Here is a 14,343-nt window from a genome sequence, read left to right as displayed (position 1 = left end):
TTACAGGCTTGAGCCACTGCGCCCAGCCTATCTGTCTTTTAAATTACAGCATTCTAATGCATATGAAGTGGTATTTCACTGGAGTTCTGAATTGCATTTCCCTATTGACAAATTCTACTGAGCATCTTTTTCACGTGCTTATTGGCTATTTGTACATCTTCCTTGGAGAACTCTCTGTTCAGATCCTGTGCCCATTTTTAAATGTTTTTGTTAAATTATTGAGTTGCAAGAGTTCTTTACGTAGTTTAGATACAAATGCCTTATCAGATACATGATTTGTGGGTTATCCTATTCTGTGGGTTATCTTTTCACATTCTTGATGATGTCCTTAGAATCACAAATTTTTAATTTTGATGAAGTACAATTTATCTACTTCTTCTTTTCTTGCTTGTGCTTTTGGTGTCATTTCTAAGAAGCCATTGCCCAATGCAATGTCACAAATGTTATGACTATATATTCTTCTAAGAGCTTTCAGGTTTAGCTCTTACACTTAGGGTCCTTGACGCATTCTGAGTTACTTTTATATATGGTGTTGAGGTAGGTAGATAAACTTTTAAAATCCTATTTCATTTTTTATTTTATATTTTCATTGTTTGTTTATTTATTTATTTAGAGAACGAGTCTCACTCTACCGCCCCCGGCTGGAGTGCAGTGGTGCGATCTCAGCTCACTGCAACCTCCACCTCCCAGGTTCAAGCTGTTCTCGTGCCTCAGCCTCCTGATAGCTTGGGTTATAGGCACGCAGCACCATGCCTGGCTTATTTTTGTGTTTTTAGTAGAGAGAGGGTTTTGCCATGTTGCCCAGGCTGGTCTCAAATTCCTGGGCTCAAGCAATCCACCCGCCTCAGCCTCCCAAAATGCTGGGATTACAGACGTGAGCCACCACGGCTGCCCTTAAATCATATTTTAAAAGTTAAAATTGGCATCATCCTTAACTTTCATCTCTATTTTTCTCAAATCTCATCAACCATCAGCTAGCACAGAGTTTAAAAACCTCAGACTCTGAGGTTAGAATGCCTAGGTTAGAATTCTGGCTGTCTCATGTGACCTTAAACAATATACCTGACCTCTCTGGGCCCTGATGTTCTTGTCTACAAAATGGAGAGACTAACAAACCCCACCTTAAAGATGAGGATTAAATGCCAGTAATATATCCAAATGCTTACCGTAGTAAGCACTTTTAATAGAATTCAACTATTAATTCTCACCTTCTAAATATCACTCAAGTTTGTCTGTTCTCAGCAGTTTGAAAGTTTCTACCCTACTGGAGGCCATCACTTCTTACTTGGATCACTAAATCCTATTCTTAAACTACTTCCCTACTTCTAATCTTGTCCCTTCCCAATTCATTCTATATCGGACCCCATAATGACCATTATAAAATGGTCACATATCCATATCCTGCATTTAAAAAAATAGCTCCCTGGTGTCCTTAGGTTGAAGTCTAAATGTGTTAACAAGTGAACATGGAGACTTTCAGGTTTGGCTGCCATTTACCTCTCCAGCCTAATCTCTTACCACTACTCCTATCTGGGGACATGACTTTTTCCACCTCATACTGATCTTTCAGGAATCAGCTAGATACCACTTTCTCTGAGAAGTCTTTCTAGATGACTCCATCCTGTTCCAAATAAACACATCTTCTGTTATACTCTGAATTCTCCCTATCAACACATTCATTATACAGTGTTATAATTAACTGTTCACTCCTATCTCTTTAATATGAGAACTGGTGAGGACAGACAATATTTCTTTATCACCACATCCCCTAATGAGTAATACAGTCACAGGCCAAAATGATTAATAAATATTTTATGGGCTGATGAATGGCCTCAAAAGTACGCATGTATCGTGTGGCACTTTTCTCCACTAGATAGAGAATCCACCAAAACAATAACTTAATAGAAATTATTTTCATGTTTACAGCCTAAGAGTTTCTTTAAAAAATTTTTTTTTGAGACGGAGTCTCACTCTGTCACCCAGGCTGGAGTGCAGTGGCACGATCTTGGCTCACTGCAACCTCTGTCTCCTGGCTTCAAGTCTGTCTCTTGCCTCAGCCTCCCAAGTAGCTGGGGTTACAGGCACCTGCCAGCCTGGCCAATGTTTTTATTTTTAGTAGAGATGTGGTTTCGCCATGTTGGCCAGGCTAGTCTCGAACTCCTGACCTCAGGTGATCCACCGCGCCCGTCCAGCCTGAGTTTCAATTAAACATGAGTTCTACTGTCATTACTAACATGATGCACATGTGCCTGACTTGTGGTTGGCTGTTAACACTAAATAAAACAAGAGAAATAGTTAAGACGCTTGATGTGTCAAGTGTACAAAACTCAAACTAGATAAATTATTTTTCAAGTTTCTCTATTTTCTTGCCCTTACCGTCTCTGCAAGGAAATGTTTTTAAATTAAATAGAAATTTCAAGTAAATTCCAATAATCTTTATTAAATTCAACTTGCACGAAGACAAAAATGAAAATTTGAATAACCACTTTAAAACTGTTAGTTTTAATGCAAGTTTTAAAAATAATCACTTCAGAAACTTCTGAAGTCCTAAAACTAGCCACCTAATTCAATAAAACTCCATCCTAATCCCTATTCTACTTGGAGTAAAAATATGGACTAGGAGTAAAAAGTGGCCTTATTTTTTAGAAACACATACCATTCATTTATGAATGAATGAGAGGAAGGGGAAGGCTGGCAAATTCATCTGTAAAATCATCTGGGTCTTCAGCCTCTTGAGAGTGAGACTGGGTTTTTAATTAATATTCCAAATTCAAAAGTTATTAGTCTTGGCGCTTCCCTGGTGGTCTAGTGGGTAGCATTTGGTGCTAACAAAAGTTATTAGTCTTTACAAATTTTTCATTTCTTATTTTGTCAATTTAAAATTTCTATTTCTCCAGAAATAAATCTAGTGTGTACAGGTTTTTAAGTATACACTAATACTAATGTATAACCATATTTTTAATTAAAATATCTTAAATACAGAAACAAGTTACTGGAAACTATAATCAAACTATAAATTTGTCTGGGAATAGTGGCTCATGCCTGTAATTCCAATACTCTGAGAGGCTAAGGTGGGAGAATCACTCGAAGCCAGGAGTTAGAGACCAGCCTGGGCAACACAGACAGAATCCATCTCTACAAAAATAAAAATAAAAAAAATAAAAATATTAGCCAGGCGTGGTGGTGCACACAGGTAGTCTCATCTACTCAGCAGGCTGAGGTGGGAGGATCGCATAAACCCAGGAAGTCGAGGCTGTAGTGAGCTGTGATCACCCCACTGTACTCCAGCCTGGGCGATAGAGCAAGACCCTGTCTCAAAACAAACAAAAAAATCCCTATAAATCTGTGAAATCAAATTTGACCCAAGTATTAATATTTTGGGGCAAAATCAGTTTGAAAAATTCTATACCTTTACTCATACTTTCCATTGCAAACAATCTATATATTTAACAAACATCAGACACTACCAAACTATAAATGGGGTTGGCATGCCTTCTCTGTAAATGGCCAAACAGTAAGTGTTTTAGGCTTTGTGAATCAGACAGTCTGTGTTTCAACTACTCAATTTCAGAAGATTGGTTCCAGGACAGGACCCCCTGCAAATACCAAAATCCACAGATGCTCAAGTCTCTTATATAAAATGGCGTGGTAACTGCATATGATTTAGGAACATCCTCCAGTATATTTTAAATAATCTCTAGATTACTTATAATACCTAATACAATGTAAATACTATGCAAATAGTTGTTATACTGTATTTTTTATTTTTATTTTTAATTATATTTTAAAATATATTTATATTTATACATATTCTATTTTTTCTCAAATATGTTTGATCCATGGTTGGTTGAATCCATAAATGCAAAACCTGAATATATAGAGAGTCAAATGTATATTTTTATAGCATGAAAAGGAGCCATAGACAACACATAAAAAATGAGAGTGACTGTTGTCTAATAAAACCTTATTTACAGAAACACATGGTGGGACATTCTTGGCTCCAAGGCCACAGTTTGCCAACTCCAGTATTATAAAGCAATCTGAGAGTCACAGAAACTAGCCTTCTAGTTTCCCTCTACCTTCCAGGCCCTGCTGCTACCTTACTGTTAACATGAAAAATTGAATCTAGCCTTCCACATTCTCAAAGCTTCAATTCTGGAACTTGAAAGATCCTGAAGGACCTGAAATGAACTTGCTTTCTCCTTGCCAAGAGATTTCATCCAATTTCAATTCAGTTAAAGGAAAGTGCTCCTTGGTCGGATGAGCCATCAAGAGCAGTTCATGGGCTCTACTAAAAAATCAAAGCAGATAAAGGTTTGTCTCTATCAAAAGACTTCTATGGGACAGGTTTTTTTTTTTTTTACTTTTTTTTTTTTATTATACTTTAAGTTCTAGGGTACATGTGCACAACATGCAGGTTTGTTACATATGTACACATGTGCCCTGTTGGTTTGCTGCACCCATTAACTTGTCATTTACATTAGCTATTTCTTCTAATGCTATCCCTCCCCCATCACCCCAGCCCACAACAGGCCCCAATGTGTGACGTTCCCCGCCTGAGACAGGTATTATTATCCCCATCTTCACATGAGGAAACTGAGACTTAGAAAGGATAAATTATTCAGCCAGGGCCCGTTCCATACCCAATACTCAATTCTCTGTATCATTCTGCCTCCAATATATTGAACTGATAAAGACAAACATGGTAAACCAAAATAGATAAGTAGCTATGTCTCCTACAAGTCATATCTTAGGTCACTAGAAGAAAATATCATTTTGTCAACTTAACATTCTGTTTTTCTATAAAGACTGTGATTCAGCATTTAAATCACTGTTTCAAATATATTTTTGAGCATTTTTGTCCTAAACAATTACCAATGAAATAACAAATCACCAGAAAGACAACAAATTCCTTTTCTGGATTTTGTGGTATTGGTACTCTTACCTGACACTGGTTAATAGCTGCATGGTTGCCATGAAATGGAGACTGTCTTTCTTTATCTCGATGATGCCGACTGCTGTGTTTACTTCTCTGCAACTGCTGGCGTAATTTTGCAATCTGAGAAAGCAAAAATAGTAAGTACAACAGAGTGTTTTCCACACGAAATAAAAACACATCCTTGCTTAATAAGAACCAGTAAAACTCACCCTTAATAAGTCCTTTGAATTTTTGAAACATATCAGTCTCATTTTTTTGTTCATAATTTTATACATATATACAACACATGCATGTATGTATGTTCCAACACTGTTCTCAGCCTTCAAGCTTCCCAAGCACTACACAAATCAAGTTTTCAGCACTTAGAATAAGTACATTACAGTTTTCACAAAGAATTTAAAAAAATAACAATCATTCTCATTGCCTTTACCATAAGTTAACTTTTATTTTAATTTAGATTTCTTTATTGAACACCTAACTTTCAACAGCTCCAAAAATTACACAGTATTTAAAAATCAACTCAAGCCATGAAATATATTCACAGATATCATCTTTAACGAATGCAATTCCAATGAATATCTTATTTATTCTTTGACCGAATTTTTGCATTTCTACATTATGTGTGAAATGAAAATGTCACTAATTAGCAGCACAGAAAATGGTAATCATAGCATGGAGCCATAATCATCACGGTTATAGGGAATACTCCATTTCAGAAACACCACCATATATAGAAAAATAATAAATGTGGTCGGGTGCAGTGACTCACGCCTGTAATCCCAGCACTTTGGGAGGCCAAGGCAGGCAGACTGCTTGGGGTCAGGAGTTAGAGACCAGCCTGGACAATATGATGAAACCCTGTCTCTACTGAAAATACAAAAATTAGGTGGCCATGGTGGCATATACCTGCAGTCCCAGTTACTTGGAAGGCTGAGGCACGAGAATTGCTTGAGCCCGGAAGGCAGAGCCTGCAGTGAGCCAAGGTTGCACCACTGCATTCCAGCCTGGGCAACAGAGGGAGACTCCATCTCACCCAAAAAAAAAAAAAAAAAGAATAAATTCACATTTGTTGTATTGTTACAATGTTTAAATCTGATGTTAACAGACAAGGATGAACTCTCCTAAAAAAAAGACAAAAATACAAATCAGGTGATATATAAATCTCCCTACTCAAATCTTTATTAAATCAACACAATAATTGTTTTCCTGTTATTTCACAAGCCAAAAAGAAAAAATAAATCAATGGAAAATTACAAAGACTTGCTGCCCATAATATCAAGGAAATAGCCAACAGAAGGATCATATTTCCACACCCACTATCTTAGAACCATTTTTCTGACCTCCTTAAGTTGATCTGTACTGCCCCAAGATGCTGAGCGCTTATGAGATCCTTTCTTCTTTTCAGAGTATTCTTCAGCCCATGCACTCTCTGTCTGTAATGAAAAAACAGGGGAGGTGTATTTTAACAAAAATAATTTCACAACAATCTTTACCATATTTTTTCTATTATAAAACATATTTCCATTACAGAAAAATTAGACATTAAAAATAACACAAATTACTCAAAATTCTCCTAGCACCAGTTATTTCACTGGTATTAATTACAATGAATATTTTGTCACACTTCATTTTTATTGCTAATAAAAAATTAGTATTTTTAAATAATTATAATTATACTCCAAATAAAGCATTTATGGAACAAAGTTAACTAGAGTTACTAGTCAACTAACATATAATAGCTAATAATGTTAGTTATTATTAGCATGCATCAGGCATACTAATAATAGCTAACATTCTTGTGCTCTTAATGTGCTAGGCACTGTGCTTTCATATGCTTTATCTGACTTAACACATGTAAGTTGCCTAAGGTGTTACAGCTAGGAAGTGGCAAACCCAAGAAATAAATCTAAGACTCCAGAGCTCATAATATTAACTTCTATATTATGTCTAGTCTTGCCATAAGTATCTGCAGAGAATAGCTTCAAAAATGTTAAACCTGGCTGGGCGCGGTAGCTTATGCCTGTAATCCCAGCACTTCAGGAGGCCAAGGCAGGCAGGTCACGAGGTCAGGAGTTCGAAAACAGCCTGCCCAACATGGTGAAACCTCATCTCTACTAAAAATACAAAAATTAGCCAGGCGTGGTAGTGTGCACCTGTAATCCCAGCTACTCAGGAGACTGAGGCAGGAGAATCGCTTGAACTCGGAAGGTGGAGATTGCAGTGAGCCGAGATCATGCCACCGCACTCCAGCCTGGATGACAGAGGGAGGCTCCGTCTTAAAAAAAAAAAAAAAAGTTAAACCTTAAGTAGTTATACCAAACCTAGAATTTAAAGAGTGTACTAGGAAAGAAAATACAAATGAGTTCCTAGCACATGAAACTATGTTCAACCTCACTGATAAGAAGGGAAACGAAAGTTAAAGCTTCACCAAGATTGAGCAATTTGCTAATATAAACTTTCCTATATTGTTAGTGGGAGCGTACAGCCTTTATGGGGGCATGTTCAGCACCTGCTGTCAAAGTTATAAATGCACAAACTGACACAGCAATCCCTTATTTAACAATTTATCCTGCACAGATACCAAATGCACATCTTTATGTACAAAATGACTTGCCTATTATCCCTGTAGCACTGTTATTACAAGTAAGACTGAAACAATGTAAATAAGTTAGATTTATTTAGGCCTGGCTAAATAAATTATGGTATACCTTTATAACAGAGTACTGTGCAGCTATAAAAAATGAATACGGAAATTCACAATATACAGACATGAAATAATCTCCATGATATACTGTTAAGTGAAAAACCTCAAGGCTCAGTACCGTGTGTATAGCAACTGCCTTTATATGGGACTGTTAAAAAGAATGTATGTGTATGTAAATTTTATCTGGAAGAAAATACATGGTAACAAAGAAAACTGGTACCAGTCGCTGTCTCTGGGGAAAAAGACCCTTAGTGTATACCCTGCTGTACCTTTTGAATTTTGCACTACATGAAATAATAAAAAAAATCAAAAAATACCGTGCAGTTTGAATATTCTTTGCACTATTAACGTACCAATTACTAATTATAAAATGGTCTAGTTTCAAATGGGGAAGGAAAAGTTTTCGAAAATGAAGAAACTGCGATTCTAATTAGTCATGTTCCAGGTCTGGATCTTCTCCTTATAGCTAAAAGGACTCCATTCTGACAAGGATCCTTAAATACACTGAATCAAAAGGAGGGGCTACAATTTGGTCAACTTCCCACCACTCTATGCCCTATTTCACCTAAACTCCAGTTTCACTTTGAGGTTACCAACTGATGTCACAATCCCAGAGGTGACCCCTACTGTACTTATAATTTCTCATATTAGGGTCCACAGGCTCTTTAAGTCCATTGTTAAAATACCTGTCACAAAGATCAACATGTAAATAGGACCATATAGCATAAAGTATCAAAATCAAAAACCAAAATCAAAATAATAAACTTAATACTATAAAATTTAAAATCTTAACAAATGAATTCTTTTTTTTTTTTTTTTTAACTTTTAGGTTCAAGGGTACATGTACTGGTTTGTTACATAGGTAAACAGGTAAACTCGTGTCATGGGGGTTTGTTGTACAGATTATTTTGTCACCCAGGTACTAAGCCTAGTACTCATTAGCTATTTTCCCTGATCCTCTCCCTCCTCCCACCCTCCACCCTCTAGAAGGCCCCAAAATCTGCTCTTCCCCTCTATGTGTCTATGTGTTCTCATCATTTAGCTCCCATTTATAAGTGAGAACATGCAGTAGTTGGTTTTCTGTGTTCCTGTGTTAGTTTGCTAAGGATAATGGCCTCTAGCTCCATCCATGTTCCTGCAAAGGACATGATCTTGTTTACTTTTATGGCTGCATAGTAGTCCATGGTGTATATGTACCACATTTTCCTTATCCAGGCTACTGTTGGTGGGCATTTAGGTTGATTCCATGTCTTTACTATTGTGAATAATCAGCATAGTATGCGTGGTTCAGAATCACTTGGTGTTAAACAAACATGTTTAGGTTTCAAATCAGTTAAATAACATTTTTTGGGCCAGGCACAGTGGCTTATGCCTGTAATCCCAGCACTTTGGGAGGCCGAGGTGGGTGTATCACGAGGTCAGGAGTTTCAGACAGCCTGGCCAACATAGTGAAACCCCGTTTCTACTAAAAATACAAAAAATTAGCCAGGCGTAGTGGCAGCTACCCGTAATCCCAGCTGCTTGGGAGGCTGAGACAGGAGAATCGCTTGAACTCAGGAGGTGGAGGTTGCAGTGAGTCGAGATCTCGACACTGCACTCTAGCCCGGGCGATGGTGCGAGGCTCTATCTCAAAAACAAAAAAAAAAAAAAAAAAGTATCTTAAGCAAGATGCTTCTCCTATATGAAATTTTAAATTCCTCATTTATAAGAATAATGTAAGGCCAGGCACAGTGGCTCATGCTTATGCATGGCTAATCCCAGTGCTTTGAGACGCCAAGGCTTCAGGATCACTTGAGCCCAGGAATTCAAGACCAGCCTGGGTAACATAGGGAGACCTCGTCTCTAAAAAAAATGCAAAAAATTGGCTGGGCATCATGGCTCACGACTGTTGTCCTAGCTACTTGAAAGGCTGAGGTGGGAGGATTGCTTGAGCCTGGGAGGTTGAGGTCGCAGTGAGCTGTGCTTGCTCCACTGCACTCCAGCCTGGGTGTCAGAGCGAGACCCTGTCTCAAAAAAAAGGAATAATGTCATCTACCTACTAAAATTATAACGTAATTAAAAGAGTTAGTATGTGTAAAGGGTTTAATTTTTAAGCACAGTGCCAAGAACAAAACATTCACTCAGTAAATGTTCATTATTATTTTCATTCCATTAGGCCAAGAAGTTGTAACTTATTTTGTGATCTCTATGGTCATAAAGACAGATGAAAGAATGCAAATAATTTTTGATGAAAAAAATGGCCATAATAATTTCAAGTAAAACAGAGGGTAGAAATAGAATGTTTTATGAAAAGAGTTTTTTGCAAATTCTAACCAAATATAAATGATAACTCATCTCTTTCATACATTTTATATTACTATTTATATGAAAACTTCAGGCTAAAATCATGACGAAGAGTTACTTTATAAATACAATTCCAAATTCAAAAATTGTTTAAATTTTTATCCCTGCATTTCAAATGGTAGTTTAGTATTAAATTCAGACCTTATTAGAGGTTCTCAAATATAGTTTGAAAAAAAAGTTGGTTTATACCTCTCCCTATGTAAGAGGGGAGGAACCCTTACAGATAAGAGGGAATCCTTCTATTTAGGAAATCTCCTTAATATATTAAGTGAAATACAAGGTTGCAGAAAAATGTATAGAATATGATACCTTGTGTGTAACCAAAAAAAATCAGTTTTTCTTGTTCATTTGTGATTGTATGTGTGGTTGTGGGCTTGGGCACATGCAACCTCCAAGAAAATAACTGATTTAGACAAGGATCATCAATGGAAGCAAAAACTATTAGGTAAAAGCTATTGAAGAATAGGATATTTATGTGGTGCCAAAACTCACAAATTACTTGCTAATTACAAAACCAAAAACTTCATTTTCTTTCTAAAGTGAAGAATAATTAATTTTAAAACTTAATGTAATTAAGAAAACAAGTGCGAGAATGACCTGTTCTAAATTAAGGAAGACTTAAGAGAAACCAAGTGCAACGTATGAATGTCGAATTGGGTCCTTCTGGGTCCAAGTGTAATGTATAAACGTTGAATTGGGTCATTTAAAAAAAAAAAAAAAAGACACATTGGGGAAATTTTAACATAAACTGGTTATTACATGATATTATGGAATTGTTAATTTTTTTAGGTGACCTAATGCTACTATGGTTATATAGAAAATATTCTTAGGAGATACATATTGAAATATTTAGTGATAAAAATATAGTATCTCCAACATACTTTCAAAAATTGCAGCAAACACACACATACATACAAGATAGGAGTACATCTTCAAAATTATTTTTAATGAGGTTAAAAAATGTATTAATTACTCCTTGACAAATACAGATGCAAAGATCCTCAATAAAATACCAGCAAACCCAACCAACAACAAAATTTTTTAAAAATTATATACCACAACAAAGTGGAATTTATCCCTACGATGCATAGAAGATTCAATAAACAAAAAAATCAACTGATATAATAAGCCACATTAACAAAATAAAGAATAGCATTATATGATCATTTCAACAGATGCAGAAAAAACTCACAAAATTCACGCCCTTTCATGATAAAAACAAACCAGGAATAACAGAAAAGCATCTCAACATAATAAAATAAATTTCATAAAGGAGAAGCCCACAGCTAACACCACATTCAATGAAGAAAAACTGAAAGCTTTTTCTCTAGGATCAGGAACAAGGCAAGGATGCCCCACTCTTGTCACTTCTATTCAACACAGTACTAGAAGTCTTAACCAGGACAATTAGGCTAAATAAATAGCCTCCAAATTGGAAAAACAAGAATTAAAATTGTCCCATTTGGACACAACATTATGTCATTATAGAAAACCCTAAAACTCCACAAAACAAACTGTTACAACTAATAAACAAGTTGCAGGATACAAAATCAACAACAAAAAAATCAGATGTGCTTCCAAACATTAACAAATATCTAAAAAGAAAATTATGAAAAAAGGTTCTGGAATGCAGGCAGCAAGATGGCAGAATAGAAGGCTGCACTCATTGTCTCCCCAAGAAGGACACCAATTTAACAACTATCTATACACCAAAAAGCACCTTCATAAGAACCAAAAATCAGATGAGCACACACAGTACCTGGTTTTAACTTCATATCACTAAAAGAGGCATCGCAAGAGGGTAGGAAAGACAGGTTTGAATAGCCAATGCCACCATTCCCCCTCCCTCCTTCACTCCTTTGCCACTGCAGCGAACTGTGTGGTGCGCACTTGGGAGAGGGAGAGCACAGCGGTTGTGAGAGACTGCACTGAACTCAGTGCCGCCATCACTGGAGAAAGCAAAACAGGCTGAACTCAGCTGACACCCACCCATAGAGGGAGTACTTAAACTAGCCTTAGCCAGAGGGGAATTGCCCAACCCCATGGCCAGAACTTGAATTCCAGAAAGCTTCATCACTGCAGACTGAAGTACTCTAGGGCCTCAAATAAATTGGAAAGGCAGTGTAGGACACAGAGACTGCAAATCCTAAGCAAGTCCTAATGTAACTGGGCTCAGAGCCAGTGGACTTGGGGGACACGTGACCTACTGACATATGAGCAGGGCGGCCAATGGCGTGCTGGTGCCACCCAACCCCAGGCTACACAGTTCACAGCTCCAAAAGAGATATATTCTTTGTCTTGCATCTTGGATACCAGCTCAGCCAAACAGGATAGGACACCACTCAGAGACATGAGGCCCCCTTTCTAGGTCTTAGCTCCTGGAGGACATTTCTAGACACACCCTAGGCCAGAAGGAAACTTGCTGCCTTGAAGGAAAGAAACCAGTTCCAGCAGGACCCATCAGACCAAAGAGCCCCTGAGAAACCAGCAGTCATGGCCAGGCAGTGCGGACCTTGGATAAGACTCTGAGACTTGCTAGCTTCAGGTGAGACTCAGCGTGTTCCCAGCTATGGTAGCTATGGGAATACTCCTGCCTGAGACAAGCACAGGGAAAAAAAGTTAAAGGGAACTTTGTCTTCCACCTTAGGTACCAGCTTGGCCACAGTGACACAGAGCACCAAGCGGGCTTTTGGGGTTCTCGATTCCAGGCCTTGGCTCTACATGGCATTTCTGGACCTGCCCTGGGCCAGAGGGGAAACCACTGCCCTGAAGGGTGAGTTCCACGCCAGGTAGCATTAACCACAAGCTGGCTGAAGAGCCTTTGGGCCTTAAGGGAACACTGGCAGCAGTGGCCTGGAAGTACTACCTGTAGGTATGTGGCAGTGGTGGCTACAAGGTGAGGCTCCTCTGCCTATGGATAGGGGAGGAAAGAGTGGGAAGGACTGCATCTTGTGGTCTGAGTGCCAGCTCGCCAGAAAGACTTCTAAGGTTTTTGACTCTAGTCCCTAACTCCCTACAACACCTCTGGACCTGCCAGGGCCTGGGGAAACTAACCGCCAGGAAGGAAAGGACACAAACCTCGCTGATTTCACCACCTACTTACTGTAGAGCCCCAGGGCCCTGAGTAACCATAAACACTAGCCAGATAGTGGTTACAGCAGGCCTTGGGTGAAAAGCTGTGCTGGCTTCAGGTCTGACCCAGTGCAATCACATTGGTAGTAGTCACAGGGGTGCTTGTGTCATCCCTCCCCCAGCTCCAGGAGGCTCAGAACAGAGAAGGACACTCTGTGAGTGTCTTGAGAAAGAAACCGAACAGAACAAGGGTCTCTGCCTTGTAATCCAGATAATTCTTCTGGATCTTAACCAACATTGTCAAGGCAGTATATCTACAACTCTGCAAGAATATCACAACATTACTGAGCTTGGGGTACACTCTAACAGAGACACGGCTTAGATTACGACACCTATGTTTTGTTTTTTTTTGAGACAGGATCTCACTCTGTCACCCAGGCCGGAGTAGTGGCACCATCTCAGCTCACTGTAGCCTCAACTTCCTGGGCTTGAGTGATCCTCCCACCTCAGCCTCCCAAGTAGCTGAGACTGTAGGCATATGCCACCACACCCGGCTTGTTTTTTTTTTTTGTAGAGATGGGGTTTCGCCATGTTACCCAGGCTGGTCTCAAACTCCTGAGCTGAAGCAATCTGCCCTTCTCAAAATTCCAAAGTGCTGGAGAGTTACAGGTGTCAGCCACTGCACCCAGCCAACACCCAGGCTTTGCAAATATCTGAAAATCTTTCCCAAGAAGGTACAAGCAAGCCTGCACTACAAAGACCTACAATAAATACCTAACTCTTCAATGCCCAGACACAGATTAACATCCATTAGCATTAAGACCATTCACAAAAGCATGACCTCACCAAATGAACCAGAGACCAATGCTAGAGAAGCAGGTATGTGACCTTTAAGATAGAAAATTCAAAATAGCTGTTTTGAGGAAGCTCAAAGAAATTCCAGGTAACACAGGGAATTCAGAATTCTATCAGACAAATTTAACAAAGAGATTGAAATAATTAAAAAGAAGCAGAAATTCTGGAGTTGAAAAATGCAACTGACATACTTAAGAACGTATTAGAGTCTTTTAGTAGTAGAACTGATCAAGCAGAGGGAAAAAATAGTAAGCGTGAAGGCAGTTTATTTGAAAACACAGAGTCAAAAGAGACAAAAGAAAAAAAAGAAAAAGAAAACAATAAAGCATGCCTACAGGATCTAGAAAATAGCCTCAGAAGGGCAAACTGAAGAGTTATTGGCCTTAAAGGGGAGGTAAAGAAAGAGATAGGGGTAGAAGGTTTATTGAAA

General features: G+C 38.3%; 1 protein-coding gene across 2 annotated transcripts in view; it reads right to left on the bottom strand.

The window, feature by feature from the left end:
* The window catches only part of FAM117B (family with sequence similarity 117 member B), a 139,457-nt gene that overhangs the window by 42,355 nt on the left and 82,759 nt on the right, over window positions 1-14,343 (bottom strand). For both annotated transcript variants that reach the window (XM_077957380.1, XM_015110678.3), the window contains exons 3-4: window positions 6,280-6,372; window positions 4,946-5,059 (exon numbers count right to left, since the gene is read on the bottom strand). In XM_077957380.1, the coding sequence (XP_077813506.1) occupies window positions 4,946-5,059; window positions 6,280-6,372 (207 nt within the window). The remainder of the gene's footprint in view (window positions 1-4,945; window positions 5,060-6,279; window positions 6,373-14,343) is intronic.

The sequence above is a fragment of the Macaca mulatta genome, chromosome 12 (assembly GCF_049350105.2).
Source record: "Macaca mulatta isolate MMU2019108-1 chromosome 12, T2T-MMU8v2.0, whole genome shotgun sequence".
NCBI classification, from domain to species: Eukaryota; Metazoa; Chordata; class Mammalia; order Primates; family Cercopithecidae; genus Macaca; species Macaca mulatta.
The sequence above is the reverse complement of the archived record's forward strand: the minus strand, read 5'-3'. Positions and strand labels throughout refer to the sequence as shown.